The sequence below is a fragment of the Bacillus rossius genome, chromosome 1 (genome assembly GCF_032445375.1).
Source record: "Bacillus rossius redtenbacheri isolate Brsri chromosome 1, Brsri_v3, whole genome shotgun sequence".
Classification (NCBI taxonomy): Eukaryota; Metazoa; Arthropoda; class Insecta; order Phasmatodea; family Bacillidae; genus Bacillus; species Bacillus rossius.
In genome coordinates, this window is record NC_086330.1 from 284,995,218 (window position 1) to 285,018,264 (window position 23,047).

The 23,047-nt window shown below is 37.1% G+C and overlaps 2 protein-coding genes across 2 annotated transcripts in view; one reads left to right on the forward strand and one right to left on the reverse strand.

The window, feature by feature from the left end:
• LOC134527680 (uncharacterized) overlaps positions 1-23,047 on the reverse strand; it is a 165,986-nt gene that overhangs the window by 63,947 nt on the left and 78,992 nt on the right. The window contains exons 2-3 of the mRNA XM_063360579.1: positions 17,852-17,995; positions 1,815-1,976 (exon numbers count right to left, since the gene is read on the reverse strand). Coding sequence (XP_063216649.1) covers positions 1,815-1,976; positions 17,852-17,995 — 306 coding nt within the window. The remainder of the gene's footprint in view (positions 1-1,814; positions 1,977-17,851; positions 17,996-23,047) is intronic.
• On the forward strand, positions 8,726-12,509 carry LOC134527679 (uncharacterized). Its single transcript, XM_063360578.1, has 2 exons — positions 8,726-9,457; positions 9,544-12,509. Exon 2 carries the CDS (start codon positions 10,157-10,159, stop codon positions 12,092-12,094), a length of 1,938 nt encoding a protein of 645 aa, XP_063216648.1. The 5' UTR covers positions 8,726-9,457; positions 9,544-10,156; the 3' UTR covers positions 12,095-12,509.

Sequence of the window (23,047 nt, forward strand, 5' to 3'; positions counted from 1 at the left end):
CCCCGGTTCAGAAGCGGCACTGGTTGATTTTAGAGAATTTTGTAATGATTCAGTTTAAACTGATAGGACGAATGTAACACATCTATCGTTAGAGTTTATAGGCAACTTCACAAATGATTTTATATGTACATATCACGTTTATATTTATGACCACTGCAAAAATACAGTCTTTAATTTGTATTTATCTGTGAACTTCGAAGTTCTGATCATTAAATAATAGGGATGGGGGCCTGACAAAATTACCTGCCCCTCCCCCGGGTCCTTAGTTTCTCTCGGTGGCCCTGCTCACACATGAAGCCGTGACTCGTCATTCCAAGCAGGGGTCCGCACCATGCACTGCACGGCTTCTGAGGGAGTTGTGCATGTGGATAACTTGGGGGTCGTCTGGGCGACTAATGTATTCGTGTGTTTAAGTGCGACTGGAGCGTCATTTCATGTTCCACCATTAAATTAAGACACATAGGCAGTTGCTCTTCGAAGAATCACTCCAGTCCTAGATGGCCGATGTTGGCAGGAATCTATGACTCGCACCACGACCTCAGCCAGTCATCAAGTAAATATAAAGCGACCCGTATGTGAATCACGCCGCGGGTCAGAGAAGGTTTAAGACATGTGAATATTGAAGAGATGATCAGTTGCTGAACTAAGATTGAAGGGTTCAACGTTGCACGACTCATCTAGCCCTAGTGCAAGTTGAAGGTGAACTGGACAGCTCCTGGCAGGAGTGACATCGCTAGGGATGGTTCTTGGCGGGAGACATGCGGGGCCATCAAGAGAAATAAATGACACGGGTGGGGGGAGGGAGAGAGGCAATTGTCATGCCCCCCTTCCCAGTACTTAATGAACAACTTTTCAAATCCCACAATTTATATATATAATAAAGACTGCGTACTTACCGTGACCATAATCGCAATCGTGATCTCTATAGTTTTAAAATCAATCGACTTGTAATTTCCGTCCTACCGTCAGGATAAATATTAATTTGTGTTCAATGATTACCAAAGCTGTTTTAATGCAGTTTCATTCTTGAAAAGTACAAATTAACCAGAATATAGCTATCGTAATAACAATAATAAATGTTTTAAATAAAACATATAATCTGAAACAGTAAAGTACTTTAATCGTGTGTTAAAGGTATTTCAATAATAAGAACTTGATTGTAATTTATGCTAAATTTGGAATGTGCTTTTACAGTATATTTTAAAACAATATATAAATTGTAAAAGCTTGAACGCTTCTCAGAAAACCTCAGAACCTTGTAGAAACATTTTTACAATTTTCCAGTGAAGTCCCTTGAGGGATTAGGCCCCACCATATCGAATTTTGACAAATTTTTGCTCTAATTATAATTTGGTCTATTTGTTTCAAATGTTTGGCATGACAAAGCATAAATCATATCACCCAGACCTTCTATACCTTGTTGCAAACACATATTTACTAACAGGCTCTAGTCTGTAAGCACCGCGAGGAAATAACTTATTATTTCACGCGGGCAACTGCAGCTGATTATGATAATCACACCAGTTCAAAAGTGCTGACTTCCAACAAGTAGCCAAACCCAAGACCTGTGCCATGTTGACCCAAGACATTTAGCACGGAAGCTTTGTTTCAAGCGGTATCAAAATATTTGAAATTGCGAAATGGCCAGGCCTAACCTCTTTAAACGTGTCTGTGACGACACAGTGCGCTGTGTCAGCGGAGGAGGGACGCCAAGGGCGAATCCAGGATTATGGTCAGGGGATAATACTTCAGTAAGTGATGATTTGACAATTATTCACTGCCCGGGGAGGGGGTGGGGCGGGCGACGCACGCACCTTCTGCGCAGAATATCTTCTTGGTGGGCCGCTGCAAGGCCACGGTGTGGTAGCCCGGCTCGCACTGGCAGATGGCGTTGTGGCTGATCTGGCGACAGCGCGCGTGCTGGTCCGTGAAGCTGCACGTCTCGTGGTAGAAGCACTGGTCTCCCAGGCGCACGGCTGCGACAACCACCACGCATCTCGAGCACTGCACACTGCACCTTGTACAACCACCAGCCGTGAACGATAGTAGGTGTTGAACACATCGATCGTCAAATTTTTTGAAGTGAAACTTCTTTGCTGAGGGGGTTATAATCATTGGGCTTTACGAAAACTCCGATCGTATGAGGGGAATAGTTAGGTACGTGGGGGGCGGGAGACCGGTATAGGAGGAGAGTGCGTCAGCGACAACGCCACTCAACTAATGCACAAGCGGTCGAATGGGAAGACGGAAAAAATGAGGGGGGGGGGGGGATATGTACGTAGCGGAGCATGCTATAAGCTAGTTGTAACAGCCGGAACAACACAAGGCAGGGATGATGTAGAAATGACGTAGCCTTGATGCTACGGAATTCTCGTAACGGCTAACGATTGACGCTATCATATATTTAAATTTTATTTCAAGTATCTCAAAATGATTTATTCATGGGAGAAAATGATTGATTTGTGCAATTAACTTTATCAGTATCATTCATTTTTATGTCAATAGTGCGATAGGAAATGTAAATAATGTATCTCTATATATACCTAATAACCAAGAAGTTTCACTTCTGTCGCGCGGACTCCACGCACAAATTTATTTTTGAAGCTCGAACGGAAGCATTAAATAAATTTCAGTCTCTTATTGTAAAGTATTAATAATATCAAATCCCTCAATACTTGTTTATTTTCAGGATGTTTAATACAATTTAAGATCACTAAGTTTTTTTTATTTACAGAAATATATCTGTTTTACAGTATGGACTATATTATACCTGCTAATATCAATTGTAACACATTACCGTAAAAATTCCCACATTTAACAAACAATAAAATTAAATAATAATTTTTTATAGATATTAATATTATTTATTTAGTTCTGTCACAAACATTTCAATTAATATTTAATTATAAATAAATTAAAGCTTTCTATGATTATGCGAAAAACTAACCAGTTATAGTAGTGCTATCTATGGTGTCGATTTTAAATACTACTTGGGTACATATGGGGCTATTTTATTTGCCACCCGCTGGCTGTACAGCAGTGTGTTCACTAGTACGTAGAAAGCACTCAGCAGACAGAGCAGGCAGAGCCAACTATAGCCCAGTTAAATAAGACCCTGACGTGTAAAAAAATGTTGGAAAGCTGGAAATCATCTTAAACCCTTTGGTTGGCATCCAAATAGAGTATCCTGAGTTTTCGCCCTCACAGGTGGTGAGCTTAAGGAGGGGGGTGGAAAAAACTGTGAAATTATCGGACGTTTTTGTGTTTTTCACACGTAACTCAAAAACGATGCATCTTAGGTTAAACTTTAGTTGTAAGCATTACAGTTTATATTATTATGCGTCCAATAAGACCACAAACTCCAAAATCGGTTCAGTGGTTTGGCCGCAATCGACATTTTAATATTAAAATATTTTCTATATTTGTAAATATTTTAATTTCTCGTCTGTTTACCGTCAGATATTATCTAAACCACCACTCAGATAAACAAAACCCACAAAATAAAGTTGTAGAGCATTCAATTCTAAGTTGAATAGAAACCTTAATTGCAAAAATCCGCTTGATTCTTTGCGATATATGTCCGATAATCTGAAATCCCAGTTATCATGAAATTGTTGTGCCAACCACTCACCCCACCCTACTATTATATATATATGTGTGTGTGTGTGTATACCTAAAAAATGTGTTATATGAATGAATGAGGCTTGTTGTGGTTGACACAAAAAAGTAACTATACTAAACTCCCGATTATCCGTGTTAATTGGGACCCACAGATGCACGGATAATTGAAATCCAGTAAAAAAAACCAGGACAATCCGTTTCACGGTAAAGGCTCTGCCATATATGAGGGCCGCACCATAAATTTGTCTCCAGTAGAATTCTGAGCACAATATAAGTCTTTGTAAACTGTGTCACAGCTTAGAGGAATATAAACACTATGTCTCTGTGTCGCCATGCGGTCTTTCACTGTCTGCTGGAGAGGCGGCAGTCACCCACTCCTCTTCCTTATCTACTTTGTTTTATGTATTGTTTCTACCCTTCAGCAGCAAGTTATTCTTCCTCCCCCCCCCCCCCCGTTTCTCCCCCAACCTCCCAATCATGCTCCACCTCTTTCCCATGTGTCCATTCGTCCAGCCGAATGGGTGCAATAGGATTTATCATGGATGGGAGTGGATTGCAAGATGTGTTCAACATTGCATATGTTACTGCATCAACCTATAAAATTTTGACAGGACATGCATATTCAAGAGCCGTGCGATGCTACATTTTAGTGCATCTAGCTTTATCTAAAATTATGTTGTCCAAGCTGGACATAACAGATGATGAGAGCACTTATATACTGCAAATCTTTGAAGACATTGGGAAACCAACTGTGGACTTTGAAGCATCTGCATGCAGTACAGCGTGTGATGAAAAATTTATCGGACAAACTTCTGGAACTAGAACAAAGAGGACCCACCGCCAAACTTTAGGTGCAGTTTTACCGTATGGTGACAATATTGAAATGCTTCATTCACTCCGAAAGGGTTGGAGATTGGAATGGTCATCTTCAATGTATACAACAAATGTTACCATATTTTCACGCAAGTGGACATTTTCTGTATGCCAAATCATGCCAACTTTACATAGAGGACTTACTACAGCTTCAATCTAAATGACTCCTACTGAATATAAACATTTCGTGGTGGAAGGCTTCTTCACAGTAAGAAGATCTGACAAATTTTGGTCTAGCCTATGGTCAAATATGGCCATAGAACAGACCTTGATGAAATCTATGAAAACGAAAGGAGGTGTAAGTCGCCAAAGAGGCGTAACGAACAGTGTTCTAATGAAGTGGGTATCGTCCATGCCTGCAATCTTGGAGATATGTCTACAGTTAGAAAAATTTTGTGGGGTCACTTTCAGTACAGTAGAGCAACACGTGGATACCAGGCCATCAAGGATCACTAGAGACGAGCTGGATGTGTTGAAATTTACTGAGTGGTTATCAACACACGACCATTTCCCGGAAGGAGAATGCATTATGTCAATAGGCACCGGAGTGGTAGGTGACGATACGATAAACTGTCACGAGGCATACGAAATTGGGCTGAAGGGCAGCAATTTCAAAGATGTGAAATTTCAAAGGAAAATGCGAGTGACTCCAGTGAAAAGTTTTAACTCCAAAGTCACGATCCATGAACAGAAAGTGCCAGTCAATCCTGACACAATCTTCAGGAGGATATCTCTTTTCGAAAAGTCCAATTCCGATCTCAAAACATACTTTGAATTCGAATTGGCACCCTACCCTCTTTCCATATTTGATGAATCAGGCATGAGGAAAACTCGCAAATCCGTGTTATATGACTCATACAGCCCCTTGAGAGATGAAGATGAGGGAAATCATGATTTGTATGACCCAGTCTATGTCATTGATGTAGGTTTTCTTTTGCACACAGTTTTTTGGCAGATAAGGGAGCAGTATTCCAAAATTTTAGATAGGTATGTGGACTAAGGTATGTGAAAAAACACTACAACAAAAAAGGCACTGCCATAGTCTTCGATGGTTACCCTGAAAATGCTAATGAAACCAGCACCAAATCAGCAGAGCGCCTTTGTCGGAAATCAACTTTCGCTGCATCCACTGTACAATTCGATGAAAGTATGATAGCTACAATGCCGAAAGACAAGTTTCTATCTAATGACAGCAACAAACGGCGCCTCATATCAATGCTCGCGAATCGTCTAAAACTTGAAAAAGAGTGCGAGTTTGCAGTGAAGATAGCCAAAGAAGATGCAGACAGATACATTGTCCTAGCCGCTTTGGAACTTGCTGAAGAACATCGATATGTAGCAATAGTGGGAGAGGATACGGACTTCCTAATACTGCTTACTGCATTGGCACCAACTACAATCACGGTTGTGCTCATGAAACCAGGGAAGGGGGCAAACGATAGCACCCGTTACTCACCCTCCAACTTCAAGTTTTCAGACACTGCAAACAAAATATTCTTTTCTTGCACGCCTTCAGTGGATGTGACACAACCTCAGCATTTTTCAGACAGGGAAAAATGAAATTTGTCAATACCCTGGAAAAATGCAAGGAACTGCAAGATGCTGTGCCTGTATTTCTTTCACCTGTAGTCGACAAAGATCAGATTGCAGCCATGGGGGAACAATTTCTCGAGGCTGTTTATTGAGACATGGTTTCCCTAGATGAACTGAGGTACAAAGTGTTCGCCAAAACAGTGGCAAAAAGCAACATTAACCTGGCTTCCTTGCCCCCACAAAGGCAGCAGCTCGAGAGCATAGCTTTAGGGCCTACCATCAGGTCCAAAAGTGGCTCGGGGTCGATAAAGGTGCACTCAACTGGGGATGGAAAAACAGCAAAGTTGGATTGGTCCCCATCACTACTGAGAAAGAGGCAGTCCCACTGAATGTACTCAGTACAATATACTGTCAATGTGAAAAAGGATGCAAGGGATCCGGCTGTAGCTGCCGTAAAACGGGGCTTAACTGCTCCTACATTTGTGTAGCTTGCAAGGGGCAGTCATGTGCTAACGCACCAAATGCAGACACAGCTAAAGCCACTGACTCAGAGCACGATTCTGCAGCTGATGACTTGTCACGTAAGTCTATGGCCCATTTAATGCTCCTGGTAATATTGTTTTAGTTTGTACAGTTATTTTCACAGTTTGTATTTCCACCACAATAGGTATCAATGTTGTTCACTTATTCAAATTACCATTCATTTACTGTTGCTGATATCATTCTACTTCTTATTCAGATGCTGAAATCATGGACCCCGACCAAATGAATGACGGTGACGAAACAAGCGACATTGAACACGACCTATCCTGTGCCTGCACTGAACAGCAGCCATTTACTTCCAGGCTAGTCGATCCCCAGATATCCACATCTAAAGATCACCAACCATCGACATCTAAACGTAGAAGATTATCTTCGCTTGTTTGAATTTTGAGAATGCACATATTTCTTCGCAACTGTAAATATAGTTATTTATTTTTTGGTCAATCACAAGCCTCATTCATTCCTTTCTATAACCCATTTGGCAGTATGTATAGGATTAGGAAGGGTGTCGGGGGGTTTGCCAACAACTTCATAACTGGGATTTCAGATTATCGAGCATAGGCCTATCTCATGTTAAACCAAACAGATTTTCACAATTAAGTTGTCTGTTCAACTTAGAATGTAATGCTCTACAACTTTATACTGTGGGTTTTGTTGATCTGAGTGGTGGTTAAGATAATATCTGACGGTAAACAGACGAGAAATTAAAATATTTACAAATATAGAAAATATTTTAATATTAAAATGTCGATTGCGGCCAAACCACTGAACCGATTTTAGCGTTTGTGGTCTTATTGGACGCATAATAATATACACTTTAATTATGCTTACAACTAAGTTTAACCTAAGATGCATCGTTTTCGAGTTACGTGTGAAAAACACAAAAAAGTCCGATAATTTCACAGTTTTTTCCACCCCCCTCCTTAAGCTCACCACCTGTGAGGGCTAAAACTCAGGATACTCTATTTGGATGCCAACCAAAGGGTTTAAGATGATTTCCAGCTTTCCAATAATTTTTTCCATGCCAGGGGTTTCCAGGGTCTAATTTCACTGGGCTACTAGTGTTCAAGTTTAAGCAGATTGTCTGCGCTTCTCGCGTACCCGCAAATCCAGTGATCGTTATTGTGTTCATTTGTAGCGTCTATTTCCGTCATGAGGAAATCTCTATGGAACGAAATTGTGTAACCAAGTCCAAAGCTAGCGTTTAGTATTGAATTTTAAAGTCTTTATCGCTTTTATTGGAGCCATTTAATTACATAGTTTAAATGTTCGCTCTTCAAATCGAATGCTTCGGTAATTGACGTAGTTGCTCCGGTAGCGAATTCTAGCGGCGGGTGCTAAAACTACTTGTGATTCGCGTCCATAAATATATTCGAAAACACAATTCACGCATATATTTTTCACGCTCGGCATAATTTTAAAGAATTCTACGTGAAATTTTGTGTCCGAGTTTTGTATTATAAGTGTATTTGCTATATGAAAACATATGAATTTGCTCGTTAGCAAGATTAGATGTTTACACATAATCAGTTGTGCATACACTTTTAGCCATCCAGTTTCTCTTTCGAACACAAATGCGTAGAGTAATGTGGGTTTCTACGAGTGTGCACCTTCGTGCTCTCGTGTAAGTAACGGAACACAGCCTGACTAAAGTAGGGTCGATGCGTGTCGGTGCGCCTCTGTCTTTGAATTTCTTTTAACACCCCTTTAAAGGAAGCCAGTAGAAGGAAAAAAAAAATAAAAGAGGAATCGTTTAAAACTTCCTGTTACAAGATTGTCGTGCGGAACTTTCGCAACAACTTGCTTGCACGCTCATTGGATTAATGTGGCGAGTCACGGCAGCCAGCACGGAACCCGAGAAGACTGTTGAAGGCTACCTCACACTTCACGCGTCTGTCTGTCTGTTATCCTCCGAAAGTAAACTGAGAACTGATTTCAGAAATTATTTCCCCTAAAATAACCTAAATCTGAAGTTCATTATATTTAGGAGGGTTTCTGGATTAGGGATTACATAAGTGCTTCTAAGGCCTAAGCCTGTACGCCTTTTCTCGCTGAGTATCAACCATGAAGGAAGGGTCGCATGAGATCAGGTCCTTTGTTTGTGGATTGGCCAGCAGTTGCAGCAATTGGCGACGTAGTTTTCGAGATATCTTTGGCTCCAGGGAGTAAGAGTATAAGTCAAAATATTGAATTTTTTTTTTTCGGATATTAGTATTTTTTAAGTAGCCGACTATGTGTGTCTAAGAGTATAAGTCTCTACTGTACTTTGTTTCCAGTGTAATAACGATTTGAACCTAACAGTCCAAGAGAAATAAAGTTCATTATGTTGGGTGTAAGAGTACAAGTCAACTTATACTGTTACACCCAAGTCAAAATTATGTTGGGTGTAAGAGTACAAGTCAACTTATACTGTTACACCCAAGTCAAAATTATGTTGGTACTGTTGCTTGTTTACTGACTTATACTATTGGGAACAACTTCTCCCAGCTGTTGGTTGTGGTTAGAATTTAACTTATAAAGTTATAACAATAGTAGAAGATTCTGCGTTATTTTTCACTATTCCTCTGATTTTTACATTATAATGTATAGTGTGTAGGAGAAATAATGTATAGCAGAGGAAAAAAACTTGTTGAACTTGTAAAAACGAAAATAGCTAAAGAGAATACCTCCAGTTTAAATGCAGGTAAGTGCTAATTAAATTTAGTGTGGTACTCCATTTATGTCTGTAACTGCAGTAAAATCTTTTGCATTATTACTTTTGTCTTTTATTTTATTTCAGATGTGATTGAAAATGTGAAAGACATACCTGTTGTAACAAACGACCGAATTGAGGTTAGGGACGATATAGATGAGAAAGGAACTGTGAATATCGCGGAATACTGGTCAGGTAAGGACAAAAGTTATGTTGCTTTTATAGTGCAGTTATTCTCATGTTATGATAGTGCCCATATTTTATTTGTTTATTTATTGCAGAAAGAAAAACAAACGAGGACGATCATGTCTTTGTTCAAGATACTAGGAACACAATTTCGAATGGTATGGATGAAGAAATTTCTAATGTGACTGAAGAACAACTCGTTAATGTTGATGGCACACAGCTACCAAACACCTCATCATACAATTGGGAACTTGATGAAGTTTTATTTGAAGTTGTTGTTGAGGACACAGGCCTTGCAAGTAAGTTACATAGTATGAGTTGGCATGTAAGCGTAGATGTAAAACTATTATTATATTGTAGTCTTTGGCTTTATTGTGTGGTTATACTTACGTCATTATTTTTATGTGTAGGTAATAATGAAGATGGAAGTTTGACAGTGCTCCAACCAATGGTTATTGAAGACATTGCAGATGCAAATAACAGAAATAAAGAAAATGAACCACATTATGAACAGAGTGAATTTTCCTATGATGTTGTTGATGAGGACAGAGGCCTTGAAAATACGCGGAACACATGGGCAGGTAAGAGAGTTGATACAAAACTAATCATTCTTTTAAAAGTCATTGGCATTATTGTGTGCTTGTAGCTAAAATAATTGTTTTACTTATAGGTAATAATGGAGATGGAAGTTTGACAGTGCTCCATCCAATGGTTACTGAAGACATTGCAGAAGTAAATATTGATAATGGAGAAATTGATCCAGATTATGAACCGATAGAAGAGAAAAGCTCAAGTGAAGATGATGTTTCCGTTAATGTTCCTCGCCAGAGGAAGGCTGGTCTCGGAGAAAAAGAAGACAATACACAAACAATTGAAGCTGAAGTGAAAAAATGTAGGTTTTCAAGAGCAAGAAAAAGAGAAAAGTGTGTAAACCGTAACAGAGGGGTGTCATACACAACTTTAAGCGGTAAAGTTGTCAAAGCTAGAGTAATGAAACCTCTTAGAGACTGTCGAGCAGAATGTAGAAAGAGACTTCCTGAAGACATAAGAGAAAGTATTTTTAAAGAATATTGGTCTCTTGGTAGTAGAGACAGGAGAGTAGCATATGTTGCCAGCCTTGTTGATACTATGGAAACCAAAACATCAAGAAAAAGAGCTTACAATCCTGATAAAGAGAAATTTAGAATGGTTACACATACGTTTCATTTTAAGATAAATGGGAAAAGAGAAAAAGTTTGTAGGGGATGTTTTATGAACACATTAGATGAGACACAAATGTTTGTAACTCTTGCAATCACCAACAGAAGTACCTCTACATCTGGTATCACACAGCAGGACAACAGGGGAAAAACATCACCTGGTAATGCAATTTCTGATGAACGACTGGATGAGGTTCGAAGGCATATACAATCATTCCCTTCTTACGAATCTCATTACACGCGAAGAACAAACAACAAGAAGTATCTTCCTTCTTTTCTGGATTTGAATACTATGTTCTCATTTTACAAAGAATCAACTTCTAATCCTGTGGGGCGTACTGTATATACTAGGGAGTTTAAGTCCTTGGGACTAGCCTTTAAAGCACCAAAAGTAGACACTTGTCATAGGTGTGACACATTACAAATGAAAGTGAAGCTAGCGAGTGGTGCAGAAGAAGAAGATATAAAACAGGAAATATCTGTGCATCATGCAGAAGCTGATAAAGCATACCTACAGAAAGATCTCGACAAGAAAACTGCTAAAGATGATCCTAGCAAAAGGTGTTTTACGTTCGACTTACAACAATGTTTGCCCACACCTTTTGTTCAGTCGTCTGTGTCTTTTTACAAAAGACAGCTCTGGACGTATAATTTAACTATGCACGAAACTAGTAAACCATCTGTTCGTTGTTATATGTGGCATGAAGGCGAAGGTGCTCGTGGAGCAAATCAAGTTGCCACATGTGTATTGAGAGAGCTTTCTGAGTTACCTGAAGATGTAACGCACATTATTTTATATTCAGATACATGTGGCGGCCAGAACCGTAACTCGCATGTAGCAGCAATGTTTCTGTATTTGATGCAACAGAAATGTAATCTTCAGTTGGTGGACCATAAATTTATGGTGAGTGGGCATAGTCATATGGAATGTGACACAGACCATGCACTTATAGAAAAGCAGAAGAAAAAACTGCGCTTCACTGTGTCACACCCCCATGACTGGTACCAGCTTGTCAGAACTGTTGGAAGGAAAAACAAATTTGAAGTTGTAGAACTTAATCATCAGGACTTCCTCAATTTTGCTGAGCTGTACAAAACTAGTCTCTTTCTTAGAAAGAAGGATAGTTCAGGAGAACCCTTCAAGTGGACTGAGATGAGATGGCTCAGATACACTCAAGAACGACGAGTGATTCAATTTAAGAACACACTTGATGAAGACGCACCTTTCAGAGAAATTTGTTTAAAACGACGGAACCGCAGTCCAGATGAGCTGTTACATCCAAAGAAATGTTATAACTCCACACTTGCCATTTCCAAAGAGAAAAAGAAGGATCTCTTGGAGCTGTTGCCATTGATAGACACAGTTTTTCACAGCTTTTATTTAAACTTGAAAACTACTGTGGATGCAAGAGATGTACTTCCTGATATAGAGGAATTCAATGAATGAATATTTTTGCACTTTCCGGAGCTTTACCTTCCAAAGGTTTTTGTAATAAGTATACGAATGTTGTCAATTAATCATTTTCTTAGCAAAAAGTGTCATCTAATTTAAGAAAACCTGCAATATTCTCACCAGTATAAGTCATGTAATTAATGGTCTTAAGAGTACATGTCTTTAAACCTGCAGTGTTCTCACCAGTATAAGTCATGTAAATGATGGGCCCTAACAGTACATGTCATTTATTTAATCTTTAGCAATAAAGAAAGAAATATTGTTGTTGTAAAATGCTAATAAATCATTTACTAAGCATATGTAGCCATTTGGTTTATTTAAAATAATGGAAATTTGATATTGTCACTAATTTAAAATCTTTAAACCTCTCTCCTGAAAAATAGAAGTTTTTGACTTATACTATTACTCCCTGGAGCAATAGATATATCCGGATAAAGTTTTCAAGTTCACTTTAAATTCTTAATTTTGGTTGTCCGTTAGGTATGACATTTACTTAACCCCAAAATTACAAACCTCTAACAATTAATTTTTTTCATATTTTATATTTTCCAGGTATATTTTGGTTAAGTATGATAATTCTTCGATACCTCACCCCTTAATTTCATCCCTCAATCTACATTATTTTAAACTAGATATATGTTTTAAATGTTTGTTACGGCAGTGTCATTTGTTGGCATATTCCAGTCTTCATGATCAGTACACAGTAGATCACGCACATGAATGAGGAATTGTTAGGAGAAGCATTCTGTAAAGTAGTTTGAGACACTTTTTTTACCTCACCATTTCTATATTTCAACACCCAAAAATTTTTCGAAAAAGGTGCTTGACCACATCTGATGATGATTAATACGCGTGTATTTAAATTTCCGTAGTTAAAGACGGTCATTTAAAACTTTTTCCACGATACAAATAACTTACTTGAGCCAATGTTCCGGGCCGCAAGCATGGGGTGGACCACCGGGTGGCCGGAGAGCTACTCGCGCCGCATCCGTGCGGTAACGACCAGCAGCAGTAGGCGTGGCTTGTTGGCTTGCTACTCGGCCATGAATTTTATTAAAACACTGCCAATATTGTTAAAATTCACTAAGCAGTTAATACTGAAAAGTTTTCCTTTGAATTGTGAACTTTGGTTCACGCCATCCGCCACAGATGGCAGCGCCGTGGTTACACATTTCCGTTCCATGCAACTTCCGTTCCATTCACGAAATAAGTGCTAGTACCAAATGCCGCATACCGAGAGCTAAGATGTTACACATCAAAAATATCTTGCCGGTGATTGCAGGTCATCCTGATAGGCAACATCAGTTCCTCTGGTTCACAGCTATAGTGAACAATCGGACATACAACGTTGCAAGATACCATATGCTCGCAAGTCATACAACACCAACCGTAGAGTATGAACACAAGCCATGCATGCAACGTGCGCAGTAGAAACGTTTTTGGTTTCAACTTTGGCCGTACTTCATCACAAACATGCAGCTGGATCTATTTTTTTTATTTAGTCTCTGTTTTCGGGCATTTTTATTTGGGCAAGTTCATTGCGGACGTTTTCTATAGGTGGTCAAGAAATTGTGTCGCACAGAGTTTTTTTTTTTAACTCATTCAATCAATTAACTTTAAAGTTTACTTTTGCTGAGATAACAGGTTTGACATTTTAATTACACTTTATAAGTCCACGTTTCAATGCAATAGCACAAAGTGTTTGATTTATCTTTTCTTTATAAATATGTTCTAACTTCTTTGAATTTTATATTTTTAACCAAAACATTTTTGATTGAGTACCAATTGTAAACAAACGTAAATGGCCTTGTTTATAAAAGCTGATTTTGACAATTTCATTGGCAAATCATAACTCAGTGAGGGGTCCAATACGCGGGAAACGAAAATCTTCAATCAATTGAAGTGATCATTGGTCAGGACTGTCAGTTCACGTGCCGAGCAAATAGGTACGATGCGTCAGATGAGCCAGACAGTTCCTGGAATCAAGTTGCGGGAGATTTATGACAGAGGCGAGAGATCCTACTCGAGTCGTTAAACATGGTATTAGTTACTTTGTACTGTGTTATCAGTACAGCAAGAAAGAAAGATGAATTGGTTATGCGCTGGAATAGCTCCAACCAAAGCTTTACACATAGTTGTTCTTATAAAGGTACTAGTTAATGGCCGGCATTCATTTTTTTGTCATTTTTTTAAATAGGTACCCATATACAAACCATCTCACTCTCAATTTCTATCTCTATCTAAATTATAACTATATATCCCTATATATCGATATCTCTGTATCTACATATTTATCTATATATATGTTACTCTCTCTACATGTCTCTATATTTCTATAATTATATATCCCTCTATATATCCCATTTTCTCTCTCTCCTACATATACCTATACATATCGCAATCTATGTCTCTATATCTCTCTATATATGTCCCTATGTATACATATTATATATCTTTATATATCTCATTTTCTATACCTCTCGATCTCTATATCTCCTGCTATCTCTCTATCTCTCTATCTCTCGCTATCCATCATATAGCTTTATATCTCTCTATATCTATTTATCACTCTATATCCTTTTAATAGATATACATATTTTTTAATTCTGTAATGCATGCGCACTAATACAACGAAAACACATGAACTGCCGTCCAACTTCATGAAATACACACTTTTTTTTTATACGATTTGCGTGCCATTTATTGTAAAATGGTTGTACTGATTCAGAAACCTTCGCGGGCATACTCGTAACAACTCACCAAAGTTTCATCGCAATCGGATGAATGGTATAGGAACACATACGGGACAAACAAACAAACATTCATACATATATAAATATAAATTAGCCTTTTTTACAGTTACGATTTGTTTTGCTATGCAATTGCTAACCACTTGACTTCAACTTCAGAACAGACACCCACTCCATGGATACGACTCGCACCTCACGTTACCTCACCTGGACAGTAACCTCCTTGTTTAAAAGGTCAAGTGTTCAAAATTCATAGAGATCGTATCAACGATGCGTTAACAATGAAATGGCTAAATGTCATCAAGAATAATTAAATTCTGCTTTAAGGGTTAACTTTATGTGAATCTCGCCTAGAGAGTGATCTCATGTTTCGAAGGTCTAGTGTGCAAAAATTTCATCGCAACCGGTTGAATGGTTTAGGAATTTATAAAAGGTAAACAAGCAAACATTCATTCGTTGTATATATTATATATATAAATATGCAGATTATATTTTGATCATGATAGTAACATTGGGTTATGATATCCAACAGAATTGTCAAAACCACATTGCCACGTCTGCACGATTAGCCTGCACGATAACCAGACGTTTATTGTTTTAGCTCATTGTCTGCTCCATGTTGGTTGGATGCCCAAAACATTGGCTGAAGTTTAGTGTTTGCATTTTCGAAATAGGTTGATTTTTTTGTAATCGTAGTGACTGTGTTTAACGTCGGAGATTCTAATTCTTAATAAGGGTGGTATTCCAAGACGTTCGGGTAAGGTAGCGAATAACAAATGCCTTGATGTGATACAACCAAAAACTTTCTCGCGGGCCTTATTAGAGAAAGTATCCAAACCAAATCTTAGTAAAGAAAAAAATAACGGCAACAGTTTCAACAAATTTTGCCCTGCGCGAAGCTAGAAACTGGTTTCAACCCATTCTAGCGTACGTTTCGCTAACCATCAATTCAATTGTTACGGCCAAAATATTGGAGATAGCAGCACCATCGCACAAAAATAGAACGGCCTTTCTAATTTTTGAAGTACTTTTATAGTTGCAATTATTTATTGTTTGTATGCCCATTAAAGTATATAAAATGTATTTCATGATAGTTTCCTTATTCCAAAGTCGCTTGGTACGTCCCCTGATGAACACAATCATGACTATGTAGGAGTTATTGGTGCCTGACGCGGGTTCACCATCTGGACGAAACCAACGAAAAGGTGAGCTCTGTACATGCAGGGAATTTGGGCAACAGAATGGCAACGAATAGGACACAAAAAACCGTTCACAAAAAATTATAATCTGGTCGTGTCCTATTGTGCACTAGGAATACGGTTAGAGTACAAGTAATTTTGTGTTTTGGAATACCGGCCTTAATAACCATCTTCAGATGTAGTGAATCTTAATTTTTGCAATGTTTTGGAAGTTACAATATGGTTATGGCGAAGTAAAAAAGTGACTTTAACTACTTCACAACATGCCGTCTCCTGACAATACCTAATTCCATGCAAAAATAGATGTAAAAATTGTCGCGTGGATTTTGTTTACAAATAACACTTGAAGAATTTCTTAAAAGGATTGATTATAAAAGTAGTAATTAGACACAGAAAATATATATTTAAATATTTATGAGATATCAATCCCTAAATGCTTTTAAATGTGGACAACAAGGCGATACGAGATTTTATATCCTCAAAAACGCACTAGGTACGTCCGCCAAGCCGCCATGACCATGGTCATATATTTAGATAGGTCTGGCAACTTACCTTCATTCTCCGTTCGCTTAGTGAAGCTCGCGGCGGCCCGCGAACTAACGGCGCTAGTAGTAGTTCAGCCTGGTCTTAACATTAATGGTTAATGAGAGTTTTGTATAAAAGTGGGAATATTTTTTATAACTCGGTTTCGTTTTAAACTATGGTTACAATTTGTTATTTTTTAATTTATTTAGGAGCTTTGTAGCGGTTCAATGCATATCAATAACTTATAACTTTGCCGTAATCGTCAGTTAAAAGTTGGAGTGATGAGAACGCAAATCCCAAACAATGCGGGATCTCCTAAAATAAAGCCTGTTTTAAATGCAAGGTGCATATTTAAATCAAGTAGGTATCTACGTTTGCTGTACATTTTAATCTTCAAGCAAGTATAAATTTCTCAAAAGTGATTGATGAGATCCAGTGATTCCTATCAATCTAATTAAGCAGAAGGTATACTTGTTACGTTATAACATAAAGGCCAACTGATAATCATCTTAATTTTAGCATTTATACTAAAGAGCTTCGTTTCGATCTAATAAAAATTTTTTAAGTTAGGTATAATTTTTTAATATACTATTTTCCTTCTTTGAATGAATGCTATTTATATTTTGTAATTTTTAATTGCACTTTGAGCCCAGTAAGTGATTTTCGAATTTGAATTCATTTTGAGACAATACTTGAGAACGTAAATTTAAAAGCCCTTTTTTTTATTAAGAACAAAAAGTATTTTTAACTTTCACTTACGATTGCTGAAAAAAATTTACCTGCTTACACGTATGGTGGATTACGTTGCAGATGGAGTTATATAAGATTCGTAACATAGATTTATTAATATCAAACAATCGTGAACTCCAAAAATCATTTTCATTTATTACTTAGTAGAGATTAAAATTTAAGTTTTATCATAAACATAATGGTTATAAACCATTACAACCAGATGCAATACGATCAGCGAGGCAATCTCCTCACCAATTCAGTTTAACTGACAAATGCGAATAAATTTTTAAGGCATTGGTATGGTTTAGGGACTTACCAAGCACCCAAACTAATGAAAATACTAATCTGGAAAAAAAATTTAAAAGTTGAATCCAGAATATTATGAATTATATTGTATTAAATACGAGTTGCCCATTTAACGCAGTGTTAACACGGGGCTGAACTACTACTAGCGCCATTAGTTCGCAGGTCGCCGCGAGCGTCGCCCAGCGGACGGAGAATGAAGGTAAGTTGGCCCGGGCCACGGACAGCGCGACTCCACTCACGCTTGGCGCAGCCCTTGTGCTCGCCCAGGCGCACCGGGAACTTCTTCTCGCACTCGCAGAGGCCGGTCATGTGGTCGCAGAACACGTGCGGCAGGCTGCTGTCGCAGGAGTCCTGGCAGGGGGCGCCCACCGCCGTGCCCAGTCCTGCCAACACAGCACGCGTCCTTTGTTACGTGGATGTTCGCCTCGCTGTCGCACAAGTTCAAGTAGCTTGTAAAAATTAACAACAACAACATTTGATCGTGTTTTTTAGTACTCGTCAGTGATGCGTAAACACCTAATCTCGGTAACGAGCAAATTGATATGTTTTCATGTGGTTCATGTTGAAAATTAACTTTAATGAGAAACTGGTCACAAAATCAATCCTAGAATTCTTAAAAAATAATACCGAGAGGTAAATGTACTGATAAATAAAAAAATCGCTTTTCAAGTACCTATCAAACTTTATGGACGTGAATCACACACATTTCTGCCTGAATCCTAAATGTTGCTTGCTACCATGACGCGCAGATATCAATCGGAAACAGACGGAAATTTTTAACTATTAGACACGGCTCAGATAAAAGCGAGAAAAAAATTCCTAAACTTGTTTTGGACTTAATTTTTAAATGGAATTACTAAAATATTCACCTGAAACATTTTAAAAAACGAATTTTCCATAGATTACAGTAACAAATGAACACAAAAAAAAAGTTTCTCTCTTCTGTGAGTGATACATTGTTTGCTATATTAAAAAATATTTTGGAAAACAGGACGTCCTCATTCAAGCTGAATGTTTTGTGCATGTGCTATGTCTTACAAATCTAATATGTTTTTTATGATGTTTATGTTGCTACTAATTGAATGCAATGGATTGCGGTTAAGGTTAATTTTACAAGTTAGGGATAACAATTTTGGAAGTTCGGCATACTCAAATGTTAATAATTCGTATCCCACTGCATGTTTCACGTAAAGAGTAACGTTACCTGGTTTTCAAAGCCGTGTTCGAAAAATTACCACCGTAATGATTTACGTTTTGGTTTTTAAACTTTAAACTTCATGTATCTAGGCTGGAAACAAACTCCGTTAACTGGTAGTTATCTAGTCACGAATAATGCATATATATATATATATATATATATGTTTTTCAGTTTTTAATTTAAATAAATTTCTGTTATTATTCTGTAAATGCAGCAATGTGATTTCAATTAAGTTAACTGAACTTTAAATTAACTGTTTTGTAAGTTAATGAACATTTAACACACTGTAAAATGTTTTGATAGTTCGTTAGGGTATGTTAACTACATTTAAAAAAGGGTATGTGAGGGTAGGTTTTGTGGACTAATGAAAGAATTATAGTTTTAAAACATAACATTTTTAGATTTTTTCGCATGAAATAGTCTCTACTTTAGGGAATTACTTTTATCACAGAATTCTCAAAACTATTTAGGCCTCTAGCCCTAATTTTTTCATTCAATTTGTACATTTAGATACTAAAATTGTTATTCCAAGCATGTCTGTTGTCTTTTTAAGGATGAAGGCCAAAATAATGACAGCACATTTAGTCTACGTCATTTAGTAAAAAAAATTTAATTTTTTTCGTGGAAAGTTAATATTTTTTTATATCTCGTATATACATAGTACAACGGTGCATCAATATATTAAAATGTCACCTTTGCCAAACTTTCCCATTAAAAAATTAATTTATTTCCTTAACTGTAGTAGAATAACATGAATCCAGGTTAATGTTTTTAAAAATCTATAAAAAACGTATGTACAGTGCTTAGCAAAATTAGGGCATTTTAATTTAAGATTCTTATATTTGTAAGCATTATGATAGCTACATCTAAAATACTGTAACCAGTTTCAACATATTAACTGGAGGAAAAAGAATTTCAGAAAAATATAAATAGTACAGTGACGCATCTTGAAATACATGAAGAAAGTATAAGTTCTAATAAACGCTGTTGAACTTAAACGTAATAATTGTTTTTTTTTTTCATCATCTCTAACCATTTTTGAAATAACCAATATTTAAAATTTTTAAAATTACCATGGGTTTGAATATCAAATATTGTATATTAGAAAAAAATTGATCAAATTTCATGTGGGTTTTTTTTTTGAGTAGCTAAACTCCCAAAGAGCGTTAGAGAGATGAGCTTAAAACGCCTTTTTTGAAGTAGATGCAGACATTTCTTTGAAGGTCCAATGTTAACGTATTAAAACATGGATTGAACCATAGTATCAGATTTTGTGATATATAAAATGTCGGCATCGTGACTTATCATATCTAAGTCAATAAAACCTTAGTTACAACCAATCTTAGATCCAGTGAAACATTTCTAATTTCTTCACGAATGACTCGAACATTTTCCATTTTTAACTTACGGTTGCCATATCAAAATGTATGAGATCTATAATTAATGTCTTATTGCAAATTATCGTTAACATCATCAGTAATAAAAAAATTAGTTATTTAACTATAATCAGGATTTTTTAAACATATTATACATTTTTAACTTGTTTATGCAACACTTACAAACATACAATTTAGCATGTTTAAGGAAGTTGGGAGTCCGTATGTTCTTACCAAATATAATGACATCATTGGTCATATAAATGTATAAATAAATCATTTGTATTTATTTTAATTAATAAGTTAAATACATAAAATATGTATTATCCCACTAAATATACAGCTACAGACTCCATGTGGGCAAAATCGAATTAAATATTTTATACGCCTGACAGTTTATTGTGTCAGTTTGTTTGGAATATTTATAATTACATACTTTTCTTACAGTGGTACAATATCAGCAATACCCTGAAATTGCTCAAGCAAAGCCGCGTGTTATCAACCAAATCCAAAATGATAACGGTTTGAAAATGTAAGACCCCTATGTGTAGGTTAGCAACAATTTCCTAATTTTTTTATTGGTTTCTATAATGTTGTGCTCCTGCCCATGATTCATATTGAATTCACAACATAGCTAGTTTTGATTATTTATTAGTTGTTTTATTAAATAAATAATCGATTATTTGATGGTTTTATGAAAATCACAGGCAAATTTGTATTTCAACCCTAGCATGAACTGAGAAAATGTAATCCTATGATAAATATTTTTGAAGTAACCAATTATCTGTCGTATAACTCTTTACTTTTAGGGTATAATTCATTAATATTGAAATATTTATGTTCTCCATATTCTGTAAACCAGAGTTTCACAGGGATTTGAGAAAACCAAGAGTTTTACGATGAATGCTACATAGAAACAGTTAATTCAAAGTTGTATAACACATGAATACAAATCTCAAGTAGAGCTAGAGTTGAGATACGAATTCGCGTTTTAGGTTCTTAAAAACATAAAATAACTCACTTATTTGAGTTGATAATTTTTTTTTATCAAAAAGCTAAATATTATTCTTAAACTATGCATTCATTGTAACATACGAGCAGGAAAGAGGCATAATAATCCTGCTGTGGTTCTTGGTCGGCCCCGCTGATCCTTGAAGAGGCGGGCCGCCGCAGCGCCGCCAATCGACTGAAGCCCTTCAAAACGAGGTCATGGCCGCTGTGGCGAGTAGGGAAACCTAATATTATTCATTGATCCCGAATCAGACGACCGAAAAATCCGCGTTCGTACATCTTCTATGTATGCATTATTATTTTACTTTGTTGTGAAGGTAAAAGTTAGGTTAGGTTGAGGTGGGTATGTTTCTTAAATACATGAAAAAGACTTAAGTCTTTGTTCGAGTATTACAATTCTGAAAAAAAAATTAGGTAGTTCTTTATTGATTCTTAGAAGGGAGGGGGGAAGGGCTGCACTTTTAATGAGATCGTCACTAAAATGAAATGTTGGTCAATTTAAGTCAGTGACCTTTCTAATATTTTTAAATCGCGAAGATGTGAGAAGTATCTCGCAAAATGGTGTTTCTTGTTCTCACCGTGAGGTTTCGCTGACAATCAATCGGCGAAGCTGCCCGAGTGAATGGCGCGCTCCGGATACGTTAGATAGAAATATCGGGGGTCGGCGCATAAAACCAGAAAGGGAATGGAGGGTTTGTCTTTGAGGCTAAAGTAACCTCTTAACACAATTATTGGCCAGGTAAATTTTGTATTTTTTTTTTTGTATTTAGCCCTCACTCTTTGTTTCCTTCACTATTGTTTTTATGAATTAGTGTTTTGGGACATCGTCCACAATAATAAAAACGATTTGATTTTCCCAAAACTCGGGATTATATTTTCCAGAAAATTTCCTAAAACGTAAGATTTTTAGGACAAATACTTCATAAAAAACGATTAATTCAAAATAGTATACGATTTTATCTCAGGTAAGAATGACATATAAGTTTTTTTTTTAAGTTTCTCAAAACCATTTAATAAAGTACTTATTGAAATGATAAAACTATTTCTCAACTATCAACCATGGATATTTTATGAATTATATACAAATAAACACAAACAAATAAATTAAGAAAAAACCCTTTGAAAGGTTGGCAAAAACTGCAACCTGCTGGGTTAAAAGAAATCTTGCTATGAATCTAACGTGCTGGTAATGTTAGTAAATAAGTATTTTAAGTTTACATTGTATTACATTATAATAGGTTAAGAAACATTTTAAGTAATTAATATTTAAGGAATCTAAAAACTATTTTCTTAGTATTTTTTCTATGTATATGTCCACAATTCACTTGTGTAAAAGGTTCGGTGATTTATTTTTAAAGCAGAAATAACCTGATAATTGTAATATTTTTCCGATTTATTTCCTCCAAATAATACAAATATAAACAATCCTCAATTCTCGCCGAAATTACATTCCACTCTGCTCTCACGTGATGTTGCACCAAGCGTCCGAAGCAGAAATAAAATGTATTAATTTCCTTCCTGTACACACTACCTCTCTCCCGTTAACACGACACACTATGCGTGATTGTGAATCAGTAGGTCAGACAACATGGCGTTGAAATCTTGCGCACTCTAGACATGTTCTAGGTTACTATTGTCTTTTTTTTTTCTCTTGTCAATCCGCCTTAATTCCAGGCGCGTGCGGCCTCTTGAAACGCGCGATGTTTGTACGCGGGGCCTGGTTGCGGGTGAAGGGAGGGAGGGGAGCCGCGAGGCGCTGCCATGGCAACCGCGGAGCCGGGGGATCCGCCGCGCTGTGCAGTCCCGCTGCTCGCGATATTGATTTCCTTCCCGTCCGCCGCGCGCGCTGC

Excerpts from the sequence above, each read along its gene's own strand:
- LOC134527679 (XM_063360578.1), top strand. The coding sequence starts at position 10,157 with ATGGTTACTGAAGACATTGCAGAAGTAAATATTGATAATGGAGAAATT.